This window comes from Helianthus annuus, chromosome 7, assembly GCF_002127325.2.
Source record: "Helianthus annuus cultivar XRQ/B chromosome 7, HanXRQr2.0-SUNRISE, whole genome shotgun sequence".
NCBI classification, from domain to species: Eukaryota; Viridiplantae; Streptophyta; class Magnoliopsida; order Asterales; family Asteraceae; genus Helianthus; species Helianthus annuus.
In genome coordinates this window covers 136550103-136568892 of record NC_035439.2, presented here as the reverse complement: position 1 = coordinate 136568892, position 18790 = coordinate 136550103, and the positions used below count along the sequence as shown (strand labels likewise).

Here is an 18790-nt window from a genome sequence, read left to right as displayed (position 1 = left end):
GATCTAGGCCACTTTTGTGGATTCCCAGGAATCCATTCGGTTTGGAAAAACGGAAAAAAATTAGTGATAACCTTGTATGATTTGGAAAAATAAATAGTGATAATTAGTGAAAATCTACCAAAAGGAACACAATGAAAAATGTTCTTAGATCCACCACTTACCAAATCCATAACGACCGATATCCTATTGCATCGCCATCATAACCTGCGGGTTTTCTTTACCAAATGAAAAATGTTCTTAGATCCACCACTGACCAAATCCATAACGACCGATATCCTATTGCATCGCCATCATAACCTGTGGGTTTTCTTTCACATAAAATATACATGTTCCACCCCAACGCCCGGGTACAAACAACTAGTTGTCTACTTGGCTTTTTTTTTTTTTTTTGAACTGCAAATTTGGATCACCGACGGACCACTGGAGTATCATCGTGCCACCAGCGAAACCACCCGATCATATCTATCTCCACTAGGCATAATGCCTATACACTAATTCAGAAGAAAACTCAATAAATAAAAAAAAAAAAAAAAACTTCTTGTAGAAATCGAACCCACGACCTATTGGTCGTAAAGAATTAAGCCATGGACAAATTGACCATCCTATGATCTTTTGGGAGGACCAATTGACCATCCTATGATCTTTTGGGAGGAGTAAACGAAGAGAAAAGATGAAGAAAATTCGGCATATTTGGCCACACATTTCAAGAATTTCGATAACTCCCACCGAACCAATTAAACACCCCAATTTTTATTCTTCCATTTTCCCCTCTTTCTTCTTCATTTCTTCACATCAATTGTTTAATTAAGCATCCCACCAAGATTTTTACTTCTTTAATTTGGTGGATTAAAGTTAACAAACACAACCCAGGTCAGTTCTTGAGCAAAGTAAGGATTTTTCTTAATCTTTCAATCATCATACATGTGTAACATATTTTAATATTGATTTTGATTGATACCCAGTTGAAGATTTGAGTAGATCATATGTTCTTTAGTGGTTTTAGACTTTATTGGGATCAGTTTCTTGATCTAGTTGCAGGTTTAGTGTTTGTATTGTTTATTTCTTGAAATAATTTTTATCAGAAAAATAATAATAATAATAAAAATTTGTGGGTATTTGATTATCTTGGTTCTTTAATTGTAGATTTGATTGATTCATGTTTAATTTTTTTTTTTTTTTTTTTTTTTTGTTAGGGGATTGTTTAGGGTGCAAAGTGGGCATGACAATTGATGGTTGTTGACCAGAATTAACACCATATTTGTAACAGCTTCTAGGGTTATTAATTTGAGTTTATAAAGATTGTATTTTTCTGGGATTAAAGCCAGAAAATTGAGATTAGGGGTGTTTGGATACTGGGTTTCTGTTCTAGAGCAAAGGGAGGATGTCTGGAGTTCAAGATGCACTAGAAATCAAATTCCGGTTAATAGACGGATCCGATATCGGTCCGAAAAGCTTTCCGGCATCTGCAAGTGTTGCAAACTTAAAAGAAAGCATCATTTCTCAATGGCCTAAAGGTCTGTTAATTGTTCTTCATGTTTATAGGATTATAAGATATGATGTATCGATTATATGATGCCTCCCACTATTCCCACACCCATATTATCTTATTTTCACACCCCTACATCTATACGACCCGTATAGAGTTATATGGGCCGTACAGGAGTATGTTGCACAAAAATAAATGTCAAAGAATGTTTTTTTGTCTGCATGTATATGAACTGTATAACCTTATGCGATCCGTATAGAATGTTATACGGCCCATATAATGTTATACGACCCAGACCTCATATATGTTATACGACCCGTATAGAGTTATATGGGCCGTACAGGAGTATGTTGCACAAAAAAAATGTCGGAGAATGTTTTTTGTCTGCATGTATACGAACTGTATAACATTATGCGGTCCATATAGAATGTTATACGGCCCATATAATGTTATACGACCCAAACATCATATATGTTATACGACCCGTATAATGTTATATGACCCGTATAGAATGTTATACGACCCATATAATGTTAGACGACCCAAACCTCATATATGTTATATGACCCATATAGAATATTATACGACCTAATATTTTCTCCATTTATACGAGCCGTATAGCATTATACGACCCAATATTTGTCATGTCTAGGGCTGCAAACGAACCAAACGTTCGGCAAACAGTTCGTGAACCGTTCGGCAGGAAGTTTGTTTGTGTTCGTTCGTTTATTAAACAAACGAACACAAACAAGAAATTTCGTTCGTTTAGTTAAATGAACAAACATGAACAGAGGTCGTGTTCGTTCGTTTATGTTCGTGAACGTTCGGTAACGTGTCCGTTTGTGTTCGATAGTTCATTAGTGTTTTTAGTTTTTATATTTATTTAAATAATTCAAAATTCTGACAAATTAAATATCTAATAAGTGTCAGGGTATTATGTACTCTGTTCATGAAACGATTGTTTGTGTTCTTTTGTTTCTATTTATGTTCATGAACATTAGTTTGTGCTCGTTTGTGTTCGTCAACGTTCGTATTTTGTTCGTCGCCTAAAATTAACAAACACAAACGAACACGAACAAGTTCATTTCCTTAACAAACAAACACGAACATAAAATCTCGTTCGATAAGTGTTCGTGAACGGTTCACGAACACATATATTTCTTAACAAACGAACACGAACAAGGTCTTGTTTGCGTTCGTTTGGTTCATTTGCAGCCCTAGTCATGTCAGATTATTCTATACAGGTCGTATAGGGTGTGAAAATAAGATTTTGGGGTGTGGCTTTATTAACACCGTTATAAGATTCTGTTATTAAATTGGAAAGTTGTCTTTTTTGTTTGTGTAACAGAAAAGGCGAATGCTCCTAGGAACATAAAAGATTTGAAATTAATTAGTGCCGGAAAAATACTGGAAAATAATAAAACAGTAGGAGAATGCAGGAATGGATTATGCGATGTCCCCGATGGAATTACAACCATGCATGTTGTTGTTAGTCAACCACCCCAAGATAAAGGTACAACTAAAATTTTCAAATCTATTGTTAGTTGATGATAGTGTCTTAAATTTTTTTTTTTTTTTGGAATGTTTATTCTTTTTTTTTTTTTTAATATGTTCTTATTCTGACATCACGCAACGTTTTTTGGTTATTTACCAGGAAATAAAGAGATGAATAACCTGAAACAAAACAAATGTGGGTGTGTTATATTATGAGAAGCGATAACCAACCGCGGGTCAAAATGTTTTTAGGTTGGTTAGTCTTTGATTCCGTCATTACGGCTTATGAAATCTTTTTTTTTTTTTTGGAATTTTGAATTAAAGTAGATATTTTGTTAACTTATTGCAGATGAAGATTGTTGGTGATAATACTGCATTTGATGAATGGCTGGACAATGAAGATCTTGAATTAATAATAATAAAACTCAAAGAAAATAAAGGATAAATACGGAGGGAAATACCATACAATTTACAGGGGCATATTTATACAATTAGTTTGTTTTTTAGTTTTGTGTTTTGTTTATTGTATTTGTGAATTTTACGCGGTTTGAGTCTCTGATGGTCTTTGTTTTCTTGCGTTCGTGTCTTGAGTGGATATGATTATGCATTGAGGATTATGGTTTTCGATCATGGTGTCTTGAGACGAGATTTATGGCCTATACATGTTCATGTTGTTCAAGTGTGTGCAAACTTGTACTCGAACCGTTTTCCTTGTAAAATGGTTTATATTATGATCAACTTTTTAGATGTCACCAAATGTTTAAAAACAAAGGAAAACATACATTTGTAACTAAGCAAAATAAAAAAAAATGTTTAAAAACAAAGGAAAACATGTATACACATGTAATTAAGCAAAATAAAAACAAAATGTTTAAAAACAAAGAAAAACATGTATACACATGTAATTAAGCAAAATAAAAAAAAAAATAAAGACTAGAAATTGTAGGACTTTACCCTTAAAAGGGAGTCCTTCCAGAAATTCTCGACGGCCAAGGGAGACCCAAAGCCGAGGAGGGGGTTTGGAAATAGTTTTCAACCAGCAATTGACGCGCCTCGGTTATTACCTCATTAGCTGCGTCATTGCCCCAAGCGCAAAGATGCTTTTACCTTCACCCCCAGCACCTTATTTATACACCACAACCCCTACTTCCTTTCACACCTTCCCCCCGATGTGGGATCAACCAACATTTCAAATTGCTCTATGATACTTCTGCTATTTTCTACTTATTCTAATTGCCAGCTAACTAACTATACATCATCATTATGTGTTTCTGCAAATACAATCACTTGGTGATTGTTAATTACAAACACTTGGTGATTAAGTTAAGAAGGTTAATGATAATTATCAAACAAATTAAGTGGGAATGAGAGAACACGTAACGCGAAGATATGTTCTCATGTCAATGGGATCAAAAGGCAGCCAAATTGCATAACTTTTTCTTCTTCCTCCAATCATCATGTTCAACACACTAATTACAGAAGGTTAGATGATTAATCTACGGTCAATGCTCAATACTTTCTGTCTTGGAGGCTGTTTGTTTAGCTCTTAATGGTTCAGACCTCTTACTGGTTCAGCACTTAATGGTTCAGACTGTTTGTTTCGGGAGCAGGTGTCTGAATTGTTCAGACATTTGCCTCTGAGCTGTTAAGCATTATACAGAGTCTGAATGGTTAAGAACTCTACTCTGAATTGGTCAGACATTTGCATCTGACGAGCTGTTAAGCATTATACTGGCTCTCAATGGTTCCGACCTCTTACTAGTTAAGCACTTAATGATTCAGACCTCTTATTGGTTCAGCACTTAACCATTCAGAAGTTGCCAAACAGCCCCTTGGTTAGGACCCCCTAGTTTAGTAATTTGAATGATCTCTGGACATAATAAGAATACTACTTTTGAAACAGTCACCTCTCTTCAAGATGAGTCACTTTTCACAAGTTTTTGACTTTTGTACATCAATTATAGTTCAAACTTCAAAGGGTGAATTTGCAATATGTGAAAAATTCATGACACTAGTAACCAACCAACAACCACCAACAACCATACCCAGTAAATCCCACAAATAGCAAAGCTACTCATAGGGTCTGGGGAGGGTGGGATGTAGACAGACCTTGCCTCTATCCCTAGGGATAGAGAGGCTGCTTCCAGAAGAGACCCTCGGCTCCAAAACGAACAGCAAACCAACACATCAAGTCCAAGACATGACACTAGTAACCAATAGCATGCAATTCAGTTTATTAACAATCTCACATGATTAAAGTTACAACCAGATGTTAGCTTGAAAATGTTATTTGGATCCTCAGTTTAAGAACTTTGCTCTGTAGGTCCCACTACTGTGTTGAAATCCAAGCCAGTGATACTCATCTTCCCAATATTAACTGCAAATTTAACATGCCGATTCAGAGCCAAAAAACGGCAAATTTCACTTTAAACAGTTAAAATAGATGCTCACCGACAGCATCCAGACCGGTTAATTTAGGCATAAACCGTCTAACATGCTCTTCTGCTGCTTCATCTGCCTTAAGCGTTTCACACTCGAACGAAATCACAATCTTGTTCTTCTGGTGCTTCTGGTCAACCAAATTGACAACATCCTTCTCCCATCTTTATAAAAACGAACACCGAAAACCTCAGATATTCAAATTCTAAATCAGATCATGCACGTAATTAGAAAGATTCGTTACCCATGAGCATGATCAACGTTACATAACCGTGCTGCATCATGACCGCGTCTTTCAACCACTACATCTTGTTCTTTCTTGCTCTGCAAGACTGCAACACTTAAGAACTTAACGGAAACAACTCTTAAAGCTAAACGTCAAAAAGAAACATCGGAGGACGTACGTTGAAGTCGATTATCGTTAATTTGACCAACCGGTAATCCTCACCCCTGCTGCATTCCCTTTCACATGCTAATTCTGTTTTCATTGCACACATTCATCAGCAAAAAAAAAGAGTGAACTGCCATTTTCGTCCCTGAGGTTTGGCTAGTTTTGCGACTTTCGTCCAAAGGTTTGTTTTTCCGCATCCGGATCCAAAAGGTTTGAAATCTTGCCATTTTCATCCGTCTTGTTAACTCCATGTCTCCATCCATTTTTCTCTGTTAACTCAGGGTATTTCCGTCTTTTTTGTTAACTTAAAGGGCAGTTCGGTCTTTTTCACTTTATGTACAAGCATTTAGCATAATGTACAAGTAGGGGTGCAAATGAGTCAAGCTACTCGAGCTCGGCTCGAAAAAAAGCTCGAACGAGCCGAGCTTAAACGAGCTCGAGCTCGAGCCTAAAAAACAAGCTCGTTTAGTAAGCGAGCCTGAGCCTGAGCTTCGCTTTTCGAGCTCAAGCCGGCTCGCGAGCCTAAACGAGCTTTCTGTTTATATATTTTTTATTAATATATTAAACATATATTTATATAATAATCATTACCATTTATATAAATATAAAAAAAATAACTTAATTATAGAGAAAAATGCTCGGATAGTCCCTGTGGTTTCACCTTTTTTCACCTATAGTCCCTATCTTTCTAAAACTACTTGAATAGTCCCCAAGGTTTCACGTTTTGTTCTCGGATAGTCCCTGGGTCTAACATCAGTTTGTTTTCTCTGTTAAAATGATGTGAAATGACAAAAATACCCTTTCCTTAAAAGGCCAAACCATAGGGACTATCCGGGCATCTTCTTCATTTTTATTTATAAAACCCCACCACCACACTTCATCTTCAACCTCCACCCACCATCACTCTCCTCCACCCGAATCCATCACCGCCACAGTGATCCATCTATCTTTCCCTCTCATTTCTTGTTTGCAAACTTATCCTCTCAAAACCTTCAATGCCTTCATCTCTTTCAACTAAAAACCTAACACACAAACATGAAGACCTCATCTTCAACTCTCCCTCTCTCGATCTATATACTGCAAACACACACAAAACACATTTCACTCACAAGATCCTCTGCCCCGTGCTCTCTCTCTCTCTCTCTCTCTCTCTCTCTCTCTCTCTCTCGTGATGCTCCTGGTCGACGACGACCGGAGCCAGTCAACTGCCGGCTGTCGATGGTGTTACCAGCCGACAACACCCTCTTTCCCTCCTATTCACTTCTCCGGCGAACACTCATGGAGGAGCCGGAGCCTCACCGGCTTCCTTCTTGCTTCCCAGACGACAGCACCCACACCACCTCGGTTCCTTCATCGCCGACGACGGAGATCAGAAACAGAGAGACGAGAGAGAGAGCTGAAGAGTCGGAGACGGAGCGGCGTCGCCGCTCACGGCGGCGGCGGCACGGCTGCTGGTCCGACGGGTTTCACGATGTGTTGATTTGCGAGTAGATAATGGTGATGACGGCTTCAGCTTTGTTCAGGTTTGTTTTGGAGACACGAGTGGCTCAGTTCCAGATTTGGTGCGATTTCGGATTCGAGATATGCTTAGTTTGGGGTCGAATTCGGGTGGAGGAGAGTGATGGTGGGTGGAGGTTGAAGATGAAGTGTGGTGGTGGGTTTTTATAAATAAAAATGAAGAAGATGCCCGGATAGTCCCTATGGTTTGGCCTTTTAAGGAAAGGGTATTTTTGTCATTTCACATCATTTTAACAGAGAAAACAAACTGATGTTAGACCCAAGGACTATCCGAGAACAAAACGTGAAACCTTGGGGACTATTCAAGTAGTTTTAGAAAGATAGGGACTATAGGTGAAAAAAGGTGAAACCACAGGGACTATCCGGGCATTTTTCTCTTAATTATATGTATAATAATAATTATAATTAATATAAATTAATTAATAAATACTAAACGAGTCAAGCCCGAGCCGAGCTCGAGCTTGAAAAATTACCTTCGAGCCGAGCTCGAGCTTTAGAAATAAATCTCGAATCGAGCCGATCTCGAGCTTGAGCTTTCATATGTTAAACGAGCTCGGGCTCGGCTCGTTTGCACCCCTATGTACAAGTATTCAAAATACCCTTAACGGAAAAAAAATGAAAATACCCCTGACTTAAGAGAGAAAAATGGATGGAGTTAACGAGTCGGATGAAAATGACAAGATTTCAAACCTTTTGGATGCAGATGCGGAAAAACAAACCTTTGTCCGAAAGTCGCAAAACTGACCAAACCTCATAGACGAAAATGGCATTTTACTCAAAAAAAAATCTTCAATAAGGATCTCGCAAAGGGGTTGCAAAGGTAATGGGAATACAACTCTAACCAAGACCAACATAAGAAGATACCAGTGCCATGAATGCCGTAACAAACAGAATGAGGAAGACGAACAAAATGACCCGAAATTGACCCGTCGGGTAACAATGCTATGGATGCCATTCCTTCCATCTTTGACCGCTCCTCCTCCACTCCCTCTGTTGTTACGTTTTCCGCTTCGCATACACCTTGTTCATCCTCTTCAACCTTATCTGTGGATTACGACAAAACATTCATAAGTTCGTAAAGTTGTAACTAATCGGGCATGATACGATAGGGGGTTTAATTGTAGTTTCCATATTCATAGAGGGTAGGTTTGTAATTGTAGCTCAACTAACCAAGTAAGCCACTTTGAATTACCACCCCCCCCCCCCAAACCTACTGCCCTAAAATCAACTAGCAAAAGGGGAGTGTTTTGGGTGTAATGAACGTTTCGGAACAGGTCATATATGCAAGAATAGACAACTAATTGTAATTAAAGGTGATTGGTATGATTGGAACAAAACCACTGCATACACAAAGCAAAACTTACCAATCTGTGTAAGCTCGTCTTTTTCTTCCATTCAATCGTTGCTCGAAAATCTTGAGAGAAAACTGAAAAGGGTTTTGGAAAATTGGGGGCCTCAAAAACTGAAAAAGGGTTTTGGAAAATTAGGCGCGATGACATGTATCTTGGTTTGTATGTTGTGCATAAAAGGTTGTACATTTTTTGGATATTTAAATTGTTATTTCTTTTTCTTTCAGATAGTAGTCAAATTGTCCCCAAAACCTGTTCCAACAAGCTCTACTCTACTCTCGATTTATGGCAACGTCTTTTACTACTCCGGTTGTATTTCATATAATAAATATTGGGTTTTCTGAATACTATAATACCCAGTTCCCCAATTCAAGATTTTCTGAAATTTTTCGTTCAGACATTTCATCGAACAGTTGGTGTGCAAAGCCAAAAACAGTAAGTTCCTGCAGGAATTCCAGAGCTTCTAGACCGGATAAATCTGTAGTCAAGGCTTCAATTGCATATGATTCAGTTGTTAAGGAAAATTCCTTGTGGGAAGATGGGGATGAAGATGTTAGGCTGCAGTTTTTAGAGGAAAGAGATGAAAAGAATCTATCAAGGCGCCTGTTAAAGCTTAGCAGGGCGGATAAGGTTCGAAGCGCGATCGAGCTCTACGCTTCAATGGATTTCATGGGTCTGAGACCTGAATCACATGCCTTTAATGCCCTGCTATCTTGTTTGTTGAGGAATGGAGAGCTTGATGATGCGTTACAAGTGTTCGAAACGATGAAATCAGACGATCGGACAAGCGCACATAGTTACAACTTGATCTTACAAGGGGTTGTGAAAGCTAGAGGCTTTGAAGCTGCATTCGAAATGTTTAAAGTGCTCGTAACGGATGAAGTTAACAAGAACAAGGTTGATCAAGTTTTGTTTAACATGATGCTGACATTATGCAGGGGTAATAAAGATTGGGCGAAAACTGAGTTTGTTTGGAGAAAGATGAAGGATAACCACTGTGTTGGGAATGCAGTGACGTATCGGTTATTGGTTACCACGTTTCTTGCGTCTAGTCAGTATGGATTAGCGATCGAAGCGTATCTTGAAATGGTTCAACACAGGGTGGAACCGGATTCGCGCACCATGGAAAGTGTTATAATCGCGTTTGCGAAAGACGGAAGATGGGATTTCGCGTTGACTGTTTTTCGCGGTATGATGAAAAGAAAAGAGAATCCGAACGTTATCATATTCAACGCATTGATTCACTCGCTCGGGAACAACGGTCAGGTGAATCTCGCGTTTAAAGTCTTCGATTGCATGAAGTCTTTAGGGCATGTTCCCACATCATACACATGGAATGCACTGCTTGTTGCATTGTGTAGAGCCGAGCAATACGGTGATGCGCTTCGGCTTTTCGAAAAGATCCAGCATGAGACCCCGTCTGCACTCGGGTTGCATTTGTATAACACTGCGTTAACGGCTTGCAAGCAAGTTGGTGCGTGGAGAAGAGCTTTGCAGATATTATGGGAAATGGAAGATTCGGGATTAGAGGTTCCGGTTACATCGTACTGTCGGGTGATTGGAACTTGTGAAGTTGGAAACGAGCCGAAAGTCGCGTTGCAAGTATACCAACATATGGTTCATCAAAAGAAAACTCCAGATACATTAACTCTGTTGTCATTGATTAGATCTTGCATCTGGGGTTCTCTTTATGATGAAGTGCATGAGATTCTCAAAGTAAGTCTGTTTAAAATTACTTGCAATTTTTTGTTCAGTCTGTTTATTATGGTTTGAACCGATGTGCAGCTGGTTCCACCGAATGCGCATCTTTACAACGCCGCGGTTCAAGGTTTTTGTCTAAGAGAAAAGACCGAGTCGGCAACCAAGTTGTACCAGGAAATGCGTGAACTTGGGCTTTCGTCTGATCATAAAACACGAGCAATGATGCTGCAATTTTTACCAAGAAGCTAATCTGTATTATAATGTAGATTTATTTTCGAAAGTAGCAAAAAGACTCGTAGCGTAAGCGTTTATTATGCATGCTAGTTGTACATGTATTGCTAATGGTAAACGTTGCAATCTTATATATCATCTACATGTTGGTTGGGTTCGGAATCTACACACTTTGTGACACTGCTTCTTGACCCTCGGCTGCATCACCGGATGGTGAGTCAACACGCTTGAAGACTAGCTTCTGTTGGGGGAGTTGACCGTTGGAGAAAGCCGTGACTTCTGTGTCAATGGATATGGTGTCCTCGTCTTTAAACTCTCCTCTTAAAATACCCTTTGCAAGCTCGTTTTCGACATACTGTTGGATCACCCGTTTCACAGGTCGAGCACCGTAGTTTGGATCATACCCGAGACTCCCGAGAAGTTCAACCGCAGCTTCACTTACCTCAATCTTTAGCTTCCGGTCTGCTATCCTCTTCTGTACCCTTTCCAACTGATGATCACAAGCATAAAAGTATAAAACCCATTAATAACAATTTATTAAATCAAACACTTTTAAGTACTAAATGTTGTGCAACACTGCAACTTACCTGTAATCGAACAATTCTGTTGATTTGGGAGCGGTCGAGGGGTTGGAACACTATATACTCATCAACCCGGTTCATGAACTCAGGTCGAAAGATTGACCTGGCTGCATCCATTACTCTCCGCTTTATGGTCTCGTAAGCTTGTTCTTTTGGCGCAGAGTCATCATCAGTGTCTAGTATGTACTGTGAGCCCACGTTTGAGGTCATGATGATGACGGTGTTGGTGAAGCTGACTGTACGACCTTGCGAGTCGGTCACCCTGCCGTCATCCAAAATCTGGAGGAACACGTTGAACACATCAGCATGAGCCTTTTCGATTTCGTCAAACAAGATGACCGCATATGGTCTCCTGCGTACTATCTCGGTCAACTGTCCTCCTTCCTCGTACCCTACGTATCCGGGTGGGGCCCCGATTAATCTAGAAACTGCATGCTTCTCCATGTATTCACTCATGTCGATCCTTACGAGAGCCTCCTCAGTGTTGAACAAGTAAGACGCAAGTGCTTTTGCCAGCTCAGTTTTTCCAACTCCCGTGGGTCCCATGAACATGAAGCTAGCTATTGGACGATGAGGATCAGATAGGCCCGCTCTGGACCGTTGGATCGCTTCGGCTACTGATGTCACCGCAGGATCCTGACCCACGACCCGTTTATGCAACTCGTCCTCCAAATACAAGAGTTTCTCCCTTTCGGATTGTTTCAGCTTTGATAGCGGAATTCCGGTCCATTTGCTCACGATCTCAGCAATATCATCACCGGTAACCTCTTCACGAAGCATAGATTTTCCCGAACTCATATACTCGACTAATTCCTTTTCAGCAGTTTCAAGTTGACGTAATAATGAGTTCAGACTCCCGTATTTCAGCTCAGCTGCACGGTTCAGATCATACTCACGCTCTGCTTGTTGTATCTCCAGATTAACCCGATCGATCTGAAAATTATGCCGGTTTAGTTATATTATCATGAAAAATGGAGTAAAAGTAAAACTAGATTACTGCCACAAGCCGCGCGTTGTGGCGGCGACGCCTTAGTTGTTTATAGCTGACAGCACATTATGTGATGCGTTAACTATATGAAAACGTGTGTTTCGACGTATCCGATCTAACTCAGTGTAACCTATATAAGCATTGCGGTTACAGCGTACGATGATGACATTAATGTGTGGTGCCCGCGCGTGACATTATGTGTTTTTTACTTTGTAATGTCATTAAACATAGATAAAAAATAGAGTATGTCTCAATCATTGCGGTCGTAAAAGTAATTTAGACATTAACATGGTTAGGCATAGATATAAAAAAGTATAATAATGGGTCCCACGTTACAGTGTAAAGTCATAAAAGTCATTAAGTTTAACAGGTTGATGGGTCAAAGTTGTCAATTACCAAAAGTTACAAGTGTGTAACTTACTTAAAGATGAGGGTTAATAGTGTTTCATGTCAAAAGTTTAAGGATGTGAAGTGAAAAAACCAAAAGTTTTAATATGATTCTAGAGTTGAAATTGTCATTTGTCAAAAGTTTAGGGAAGTGAAAAAACCAGAAGTTTTAAAATGAATTAGAAGTCTAGGGTTAAATTGTCATTTGTCAAAAGTTCAGGGGTTAGAATGGTCGGTGGGAAACCCCACCGACCTTTTGTTTTAAGACTATATAAATAAATCAATCAGATGTTGACTCACTTCTTCTTTAATGGATTGCATATTCGTCATGACGCTCTTTTCATGCTCCCATTGTTCGGTCAACTCGGCTTGCCTTTCCTTCAAGAGCGCCAGCTCAGCCTCGAGCCGATTCAACCGGTCCTTTGAAGCTTTATCTGTATCGCTAGTGAGCGATAGCCTCTCCATCTCCAGTTTCAAAACCGCACGATTGATCTCATCAAGTGCAGTAGGTTTTGACGTAATCTCCATTTTCAATTTAGCAGCCGCTTCATCTACCAGATCAATGGCTGCAATTCACAACATACACACAATAAAGTTCGATCACGCTAATATATGTAACATGAGGTAATCAGCTGATCTTTAGATTTATATAAATTTATATTACCTTTATCTGGTAAAAAGCGTCCACTGATGTAACGATCTGAGAGAATTGCAGCTTCAACAAGTGCACTATCGGAAATACGTACTCCATGATGCAGTTCATATCTTTCACGCAGTCCACGAAGTATGGAAACTGTATCCTCAACTGTCGGTTGGTCAACATAAACTTGTTGAAAACGGCGTTCCAGTGCAGGATCTTTTTCGATATATTTACGATACTCGTCTAATGTTGTTGCCCCGATGCATCTCAACTCTCCACGACCAAGCATCGGCTTCAACAGATTGCCAGCATCCATTGCACCATTGGTAGCCCCTACAAACAGATACGGACTTTAGATCATATTTAGTATATTTCATATAACAAAAGATTATCTGGACTTTAATATACCGGCTCCAACGACAGTATGGATCTCATCAATGAAAAGAATAATCTGGCCGTCTGATTCTGTAACCTCCTTCAAGACTGCCTTGAGTCGATCTTCGAACTCTCCACGATATTTTGCGCCAGCAATAAGCGCGCCCATGTCAAGAGATATCAACTGAGATGAAAATAACAGGTCAGTCAAATAGTCAATGCAAACAACATTGATTAGAAAGTTAAAAGTCTAGAGTATAGTATTATGCACCTTTCGATTCATTAACGCTTGAGGCACGTCACCTTGCACTATTCTCTGAGCAAGCCTGCAAATTAGAAAATATCAAATTGCATACAACATAAAGATATTTCAAGACAGTAAACAATAGAAAATAAAATCCGATTTCAGATTATATGTAGGATACAAAAAGGCCTTGAAAAAACGTGAAAACGGATCGATAAACCTAACTATTAGTGTAGAATACGTTCAAGACGGACGTTTTAGATAATTAAACAAATTCGGTAGAAATTTTGGCACCATAACATTTAGTCAACACAGATTCTTTCATACCGAAAGAGTTTACATCGTTTAGAACAAGTGTGTTCGATCTCAATAAAATCTAAAACTTATGGTGTCCAACACATGTCTCACAATATATAGGGTATGACACGCGTTAGAAGCTTCCATGCATGACTCATGCGTTGGCACACTAACACGCATGGCTCATACATCACACAACGTATGGCTACAAGTCAAACGCAACATTCATGCGCTGACTAAGACTCGTGCGTTAACATCTACATATACAACACACACTCTATCTAGCCTATTTGCACAGTAACGGACACACAAATATGCACTAACAGACCTTAGTTTATAGCTTACCCTTCGGAAATTGCAGTCTTTCCAACACCTGGTTCACCGATGAGCACAGGGTTGTTCTTGGTTCTTCTAGAGAGAATCTGGATGCATCTGCGTATTTCATCGTCTCTTCCTATGACAGGGTCAAGCTTCCCTTCCCGGGCCATTGCAGTCAAATCTTTACCGTACTTCTCTAGTGATTCGTACTTCCCTTCCGGATCTGACGTTCAAAAAAGACAGGAGAAAAAAACATATTAGGACCACTTGGGTTAATTCATCATCTCTCCCTCTTAACATGATCTCTTAACATGACTAAACTGTATATACCCTGGTCTATTACTGTTTGCCGTCCTCTGATGGATTCTATTGCACTCTTTAAGGTTTTCAATGAAATTTGGAATTCCTTGAACAATTGTTTCCCAAACCGATTATCTTGCACAAAACCAAGCACCAGATGTTCGACAGAAACAAATGAGTCACCATACTCTTTCTTGTAATCCCTAGCTCTCTGCATCAGGCTTTCCAAATCCCGTCCCAACATCGAACCCGCTGACTCACTAATAACCTGCCATTTAGAAGGACCAAGTGAGAAAAGGCAATGTTATAAGCATCGCATAATTAACAGTTACATGTATAAGTCCATCGTATCTAGAACACTATGTCACCTTCGGTTGGCGTTGAATGAACTTATCCGTAGCTTCTAAAAGACGAGTATTGTCCACACCAGCCTTGGAGAATATCCGGCGAGCCAGCCCGTTTTTCTGCTCCAGCAAAGCTTTCATCAAATGCTCGGTCTCCACAATCTGATGCTTGTTCTCCTTTGCAACTTCGGGAGACGACACAATTGCTTGCCATGCCATCTCTGTGAACTCTTGTTGAGTAATCTGAAAACGAAATCGTCTATATGAATACCATGCTAAAAAATAATCTATCCATCTACTCATTACAAAACACATTGTACTCATAAGTCAAATTCATGATACTGATATGTTCGGTTTCTATAATTCATTCAACCATAAATGATTAATCAGTTCCTGATCCAATCTAAATCTCATAATCGATAGCAACTATATGATTGTGACTGTGAGCACATTGTATTCTAAGGAAGACAAATTCAGAATCCTGATATGTCAAGTTTCTATAATTCATTCAACCATAGCTAATTAACCAGTTCCTGATCCAATCTTTCTCAAATTCACATCCCTAACAACGCATCACTCCTCATAATCAATCCAATTGATTAACATAACCACAGTAAACTAACGAAAATCACAAGTAATCTCATAATCCTTCTATGTTCAGTTTCTGTAATTCATTCAACCACAGCTAATTAACTACTTCCTGATCCAATTTAAAACTCATAATTATATCAAACCTCCACCACACCTTATGCTTCCAATCATAATCAATCCAAATAACAACTAACAATAACCACACAACTAATCAAAACAACATAACCACATGAACAACTCACCCTTCCATTGGACGAAGCATCACACCGAACAACAAAGGACCGAGAACTAGAACTTTTACCGCCAAATCTATCGGAAATGCGATTGCGCAACAAAACCTCACTACTCCTACTCTTCAATTTCAGCGAGCGAACAGCAATTCGTCTAGGTTTAGAGAAGGAATTGACGGAAACAGACGGCTGAGCGAATGATGCTGATGATGATCTGTTGGTACAGATGGATGAGATGCGGACGCCGGAGAAGGTCGCCGTGGTAGCCATGGATGCCGGAGAAGTGTAAGTGTAAACCTAGAGAGAGAGAGAGAGAGAGAGAGAGAGAGAGAGAGAGGATTGAAGTAGAGAGAGATGGAGTGAGAATATGGAAAAGTTAGGGTTCTAGAAATTGTTCTGGTAGCTTCTGAAAAGAAAAGAAAATGTTGAGTGAAGATGGAGAAAAGTAGTTATATTAACAAGGGGGTGAAGGAAGAGGATGGTTCAAGAGAACACGAGAAGAGTTGTCTAGTGTATAACTACTATCCACAATAATTTTTTTTTTTTTTTTTTTTTGTAGGGTACGATAAATTCATTCATTAAAGATATCATAAAATTATTGTTACACTTTTTTATTAAATAATAATAATATAGGGTAAATTATTTTTTGAGTACATGTGTTTTAGGGGTTTTAATCACTTGACTCCAAAATCAAAATATTTAACGCCCTGAGTCCCCATAGCCACTTTTCTTAATCATTTGAGTTCAAATTTCTAACTCCATCTAAAAATTTGTTAACTACGAGGACAATTTAGTCATTTAGACACAAAGTACAACTCTTATATGCACAAGAGTATAATGAACAACTCTTTGATGCATAATAATTTTAATAGTATATAAAATCAATTTCACAAACTGCACACACCCTCTCTCTCTAGACATCCTACCACCACCCTCTACTACCACACCACCACCACCTCCACCACCGCATCATCCCCACCACCACCATCCCACTGCCGCCAACACCACCATCCCACTGAAAGCCCAACACCACCATCCAGAATATGGTTATTACAAAAAAACAGATCCAAGAGTGAGTAAAGATATTAACTCAATTGACACAAAAAGAAGTTGCAGGGCTATCTCATGAAGAGGTTGAACAACATACATCCATTCCCTCAGGCATCAACAACAAATAAAACGCAAATTCATGGCCTGAAATAATTTATACATGTTCTTAATCTGGCAGTTATCATCTCTATAGTTTATTAAGCAATAATTTCGAACTAATTAAGTTTTGGTTTAGATTCTAGCCCTAATCTGGCAGTTATACATGTTCTTAATCAAGAAATTAGGGCAACTAACTACAACAAACCAATAACCCTAACCTGACGACGAATATCTACATCTCGAAGCTTAGATTCAATTTCTTTAACACTAGACGGAGACGTCTTTGATCCCGTGAGTCTCCGGCGAAGCGTCGACAAACCTTCACCGTCACCCGCCGGAAACTCCATCGCAACACAGACGTTCTCCGGTGAATGATGCACTCCAACCTCCATTGATAAACCTAGTTAACCATTTTTACAGATCTAGTTTAATTTTAACCTTAACAAAATCGATCGATCACATTTACTGGTTGAAGAACTTGAATTGGTTAATGATTTTGTGTGTGGAATTGTGGATGGACGTGAATTTCTCTCGAATGCACGCATTGTGTAGCTAACATTTTGAATTTGTGCAGTGTGGCCATTGATGTAGATCTGATGATTTTAGAGAGATAGAGATAAGGAGAGGGAGATGTATAAGAGAGCGAGAGGGGGGGGGGGAGAGAGAAATCTAAATAAGTTAGTTTTTTTTATTTTTTAATTATAGGGGTAATTTGATCATTTAACAAAACTTAACAACAGAATTCTAACTGTGTTAGAAATTTGAACTCAAATGGTTAAGAAAAGTGGCTATAGGGACTCGGGGCATTAAACATTTTAATTTTGGACTCAAGTGGTTACAACCCCTAAAACACATGGACTCAAAAAGTAATTTACCCAATAATATAATATCCAAACATAATATAATATAGGTTTCGTATATCAAAATCACAACCTTGTATAGACTTACGGAGCTTATTCACGTCACTAGTTTTAAATTAGACTCTCAGTCATTTAAGCTTGGCTTGTTTCAAGATTTTAACAAGATAGTTTATAATCGCCTTGCATTGAGGCCCAAGGCTCACCCTTTGCGCCTTGTGCCTTTGACAACTATGGTACAAACATTCGATATAGCTTACGATAACAAAAAAAAGACTTTTAATGAGAATATAATTCTATGTTCAGAGAATTTTATACCGCCAAGTCGAGGAAACTATGGAAACGAATATGGTATCGGTACCGATATTTGGTCGATATGTGTTCAGCTTGTGACGATAATAAAATCAACTATATATGAACTGTTTGAATGAAACTTTTCTCACAGAATTTTATAAAACATTATGTAATAATAATAGAAAACGAAAAGGGTAATCGCCGTCTTATATAAAAGAATAACTAAAGTAATATTATTCGGTACGGGCAAGAAAAATGAAATCAGTAGAAGGCAAAGCCAAAAAAAAGACGTCTAAAGTTAAAGTAAATATAATAATAATCTATTGTAATATTAAAAATGTTTTACATAAATAGAAAAACTATGTTGGTATAGGCTTCTAAGCCTAATAAAAAAATATTTATACGGTTAAAAATAAATATAATAATCTATTGTAATATTAAAATGATAAAACTGTTTTACACATATAAAATCCTTTGAAAGAGAATGCCGGTATAGGTTTCCATGTCAAATAAAGAAAAAAATTATTAAATAAATTATTAACAACAAAGCCCAACATAATTATAAAATTAATTAAACAAATTATTA

At 38.5% G+C, this 18790-nt stretch overlaps 3 protein-coding genes, 1 long non-coding RNA gene and 1 other non-coding gene across 8 annotated transcripts; 2 read left to right on the top strand and 3 right to left on the bottom strand.

The window, feature by feature from the left end:
• The first annotated feature begins 633 nt into the window (after positions 1 to 633).
• LOC110868699 lies at positions 634 to 3659 on the top strand. Of its 2 annotated transcripts, none has more exons than XR_004862823.1 (5): positions 634 to 870; positions 1194 to 1514; positions 2835 to 2999; positions 3141 to 3232; positions 3330 to 3659. It is a non-coding gene; the product is annotated as an uncharacterized LOC110868699 (long non-coding RNA). The 2 variants fall into 2 exon arrangements; XR_004862822.1 differs by having other exon boundaries at positions 634 to 887.
• A 267-nt stretch (positions 3660 to 3926) lies between these two features.
• LOC118480841 lies at positions 3927 to 4079 on the bottom strand. The gene has a single exon (XR_004863822.1). It is a non-coding gene; the product is annotated as a U4 spliceosomal RNA (small nuclear RNA).
• A 1088-nt stretch (positions 4080 to 5167) lies between these two features.
• LOC110868703 lies at positions 5168 to 8806 on the bottom strand. Of its 2 annotated transcripts, none has more exons than XM_035975322.1 (6): positions 8693 to 8806; positions 8193 to 8360; positions 5824 to 5897; positions 5664 to 5743; positions 5432 to 5583; positions 5168 to 5357 (listed from the first exon to the last, which is right to left on the bottom strand). In XM_035975322.1, exons 1-6 carry the CDS (start codon positions 8721 to 8723, stop codon positions 5284 to 5286), a joined length of 579 nt encoding a protein of 192 aa, XP_035831215.1. In that variant the 5' UTR covers positions 8724 to 8806; the 3' UTR covers positions 5168 to 5283. The 2 variants fall into 2 exon arrangements, with proteins under 2 accessions (XP_035831215.1, XP_021973633.1); XM_022117941.1 differs by having other exon boundaries at positions 8193 to 8372; positions 8693 to 8800.
• LOC110868701 (pentatricopeptide repeat-containing protein At3g29290) lies at positions 8540 to 10773 on the top strand. Of its 2 annotated transcripts, XM_035975321.1 has the most exons (3): positions 8650 to 10294; positions 10359 to 10393; positions 10463 to 10773. In XM_035975321.1, the coding sequence occupies exons 1-3, from the start codon at positions 8963 to 8965 to the stop codon at positions 10515 to 10517; spliced, it is 1422 nt and encodes a 473-aa protein (XP_035831214.1). In that variant the 5' UTR covers positions 8650 to 8962; the 3' UTR covers positions 10518 to 10773. The 2 variants fall into 2 exon arrangements, with proteins under 2 accessions (XP_021973632.1, XP_035831214.1); XM_022117940.2 differs by having other exon boundaries at positions 8540 to 10393; positions 10463 to 10747.
• LOC110868700 (chaperone protein ClpB3, chloroplastic) lies at positions 10630 to 16449 on the bottom strand. The gene is made up of 10 exons (XM_022117939.2): positions 15917 to 16449; positions 15108 to 15326; positions 14770 to 15007; positions 14467 to 14662; positions 13852 to 13906; positions 13614 to 13764; positions 13230 to 13538; positions 12866 to 13131; positions 11197 to 12123; positions 10630 to 11099 (listed from the first exon to the last, which is right to left on the bottom strand). The coding sequence occupies exons 1-10, from the start codon at positions 16172 to 16174 to the stop codon at positions 10773 to 10775; spliced, it is 2946 nt and encodes a 981-aa protein (XP_021973631.1). The 5' UTR covers positions 16175 to 16449; the 3' UTR covers positions 10630 to 10772.
• Between the last annotated feature and the right edge of the window lie 2341 nt (positions 16450 to 18790).

What these genes read in the sequence shown, in the direction of transcription:
- LOC110868703 (XM_022117941.1), bottom strand. Translation starts at nt 8,723, where the DNA reads ATGGAAGAAAAAGACGAGCTTACACAGATTG. An exon ending in TTACGGCATTCATGGCACTG is followed by an intron (nt 5,898 to 8,192) that starts GTATCTTCTTAT and finishes CAATGAAAACAG; the next exon opens with AATTAGCATGTGAAAGGGAA. An exon ending in TAACGATAATCGACTTCAAC is followed by an intron (nt 5,744 to 5,823) that starts GTACGTCCTCCG and finishes GCAGTCTTGCAG; the next exon opens with AGCAAGAAAGAACAAGATGT.
- LOC110868701 (XM_022117940.2), top strand. Translation starts at nt 8,963, where the DNA reads ATGGCAACGTCTTTTACTACTCCGGTTGTATTTCATATAATAAATATT. An exon ending in AAGTGCATGAGATTCTCAAA is followed by an intron (nt 10,394 to 10,462) that starts GTAAGTCTGTTT and finishes ACCGATGTGCAG; the next exon opens with CTGGTTCCACCGAATGCGCA.
- LOC110868700 (XM_022117939.2), bottom strand. Translation starts at nt 16,174, where the DNA reads ATGGCTACCACGGCGACCTTCTCCGGCGTCCGCATCTCATCCATCTGT. An exon ending in AAGCGTTAATGAATCGAAAG is followed by an intron (nt 13,765 to 13,851) that starts GTGCATAATACT and finishes TTTTCATCTCAG; the next exon opens with TTGATATCTCTTGACATGGG. An exon ending in ACGCTTTTTACCAGATAAAG is followed by an intron (nt 13,132 to 13,229) that starts GTAATATAAATT and finishes TGTGAATTGCAG; the next exon opens with CCATTGATCTGGTAGATGAA.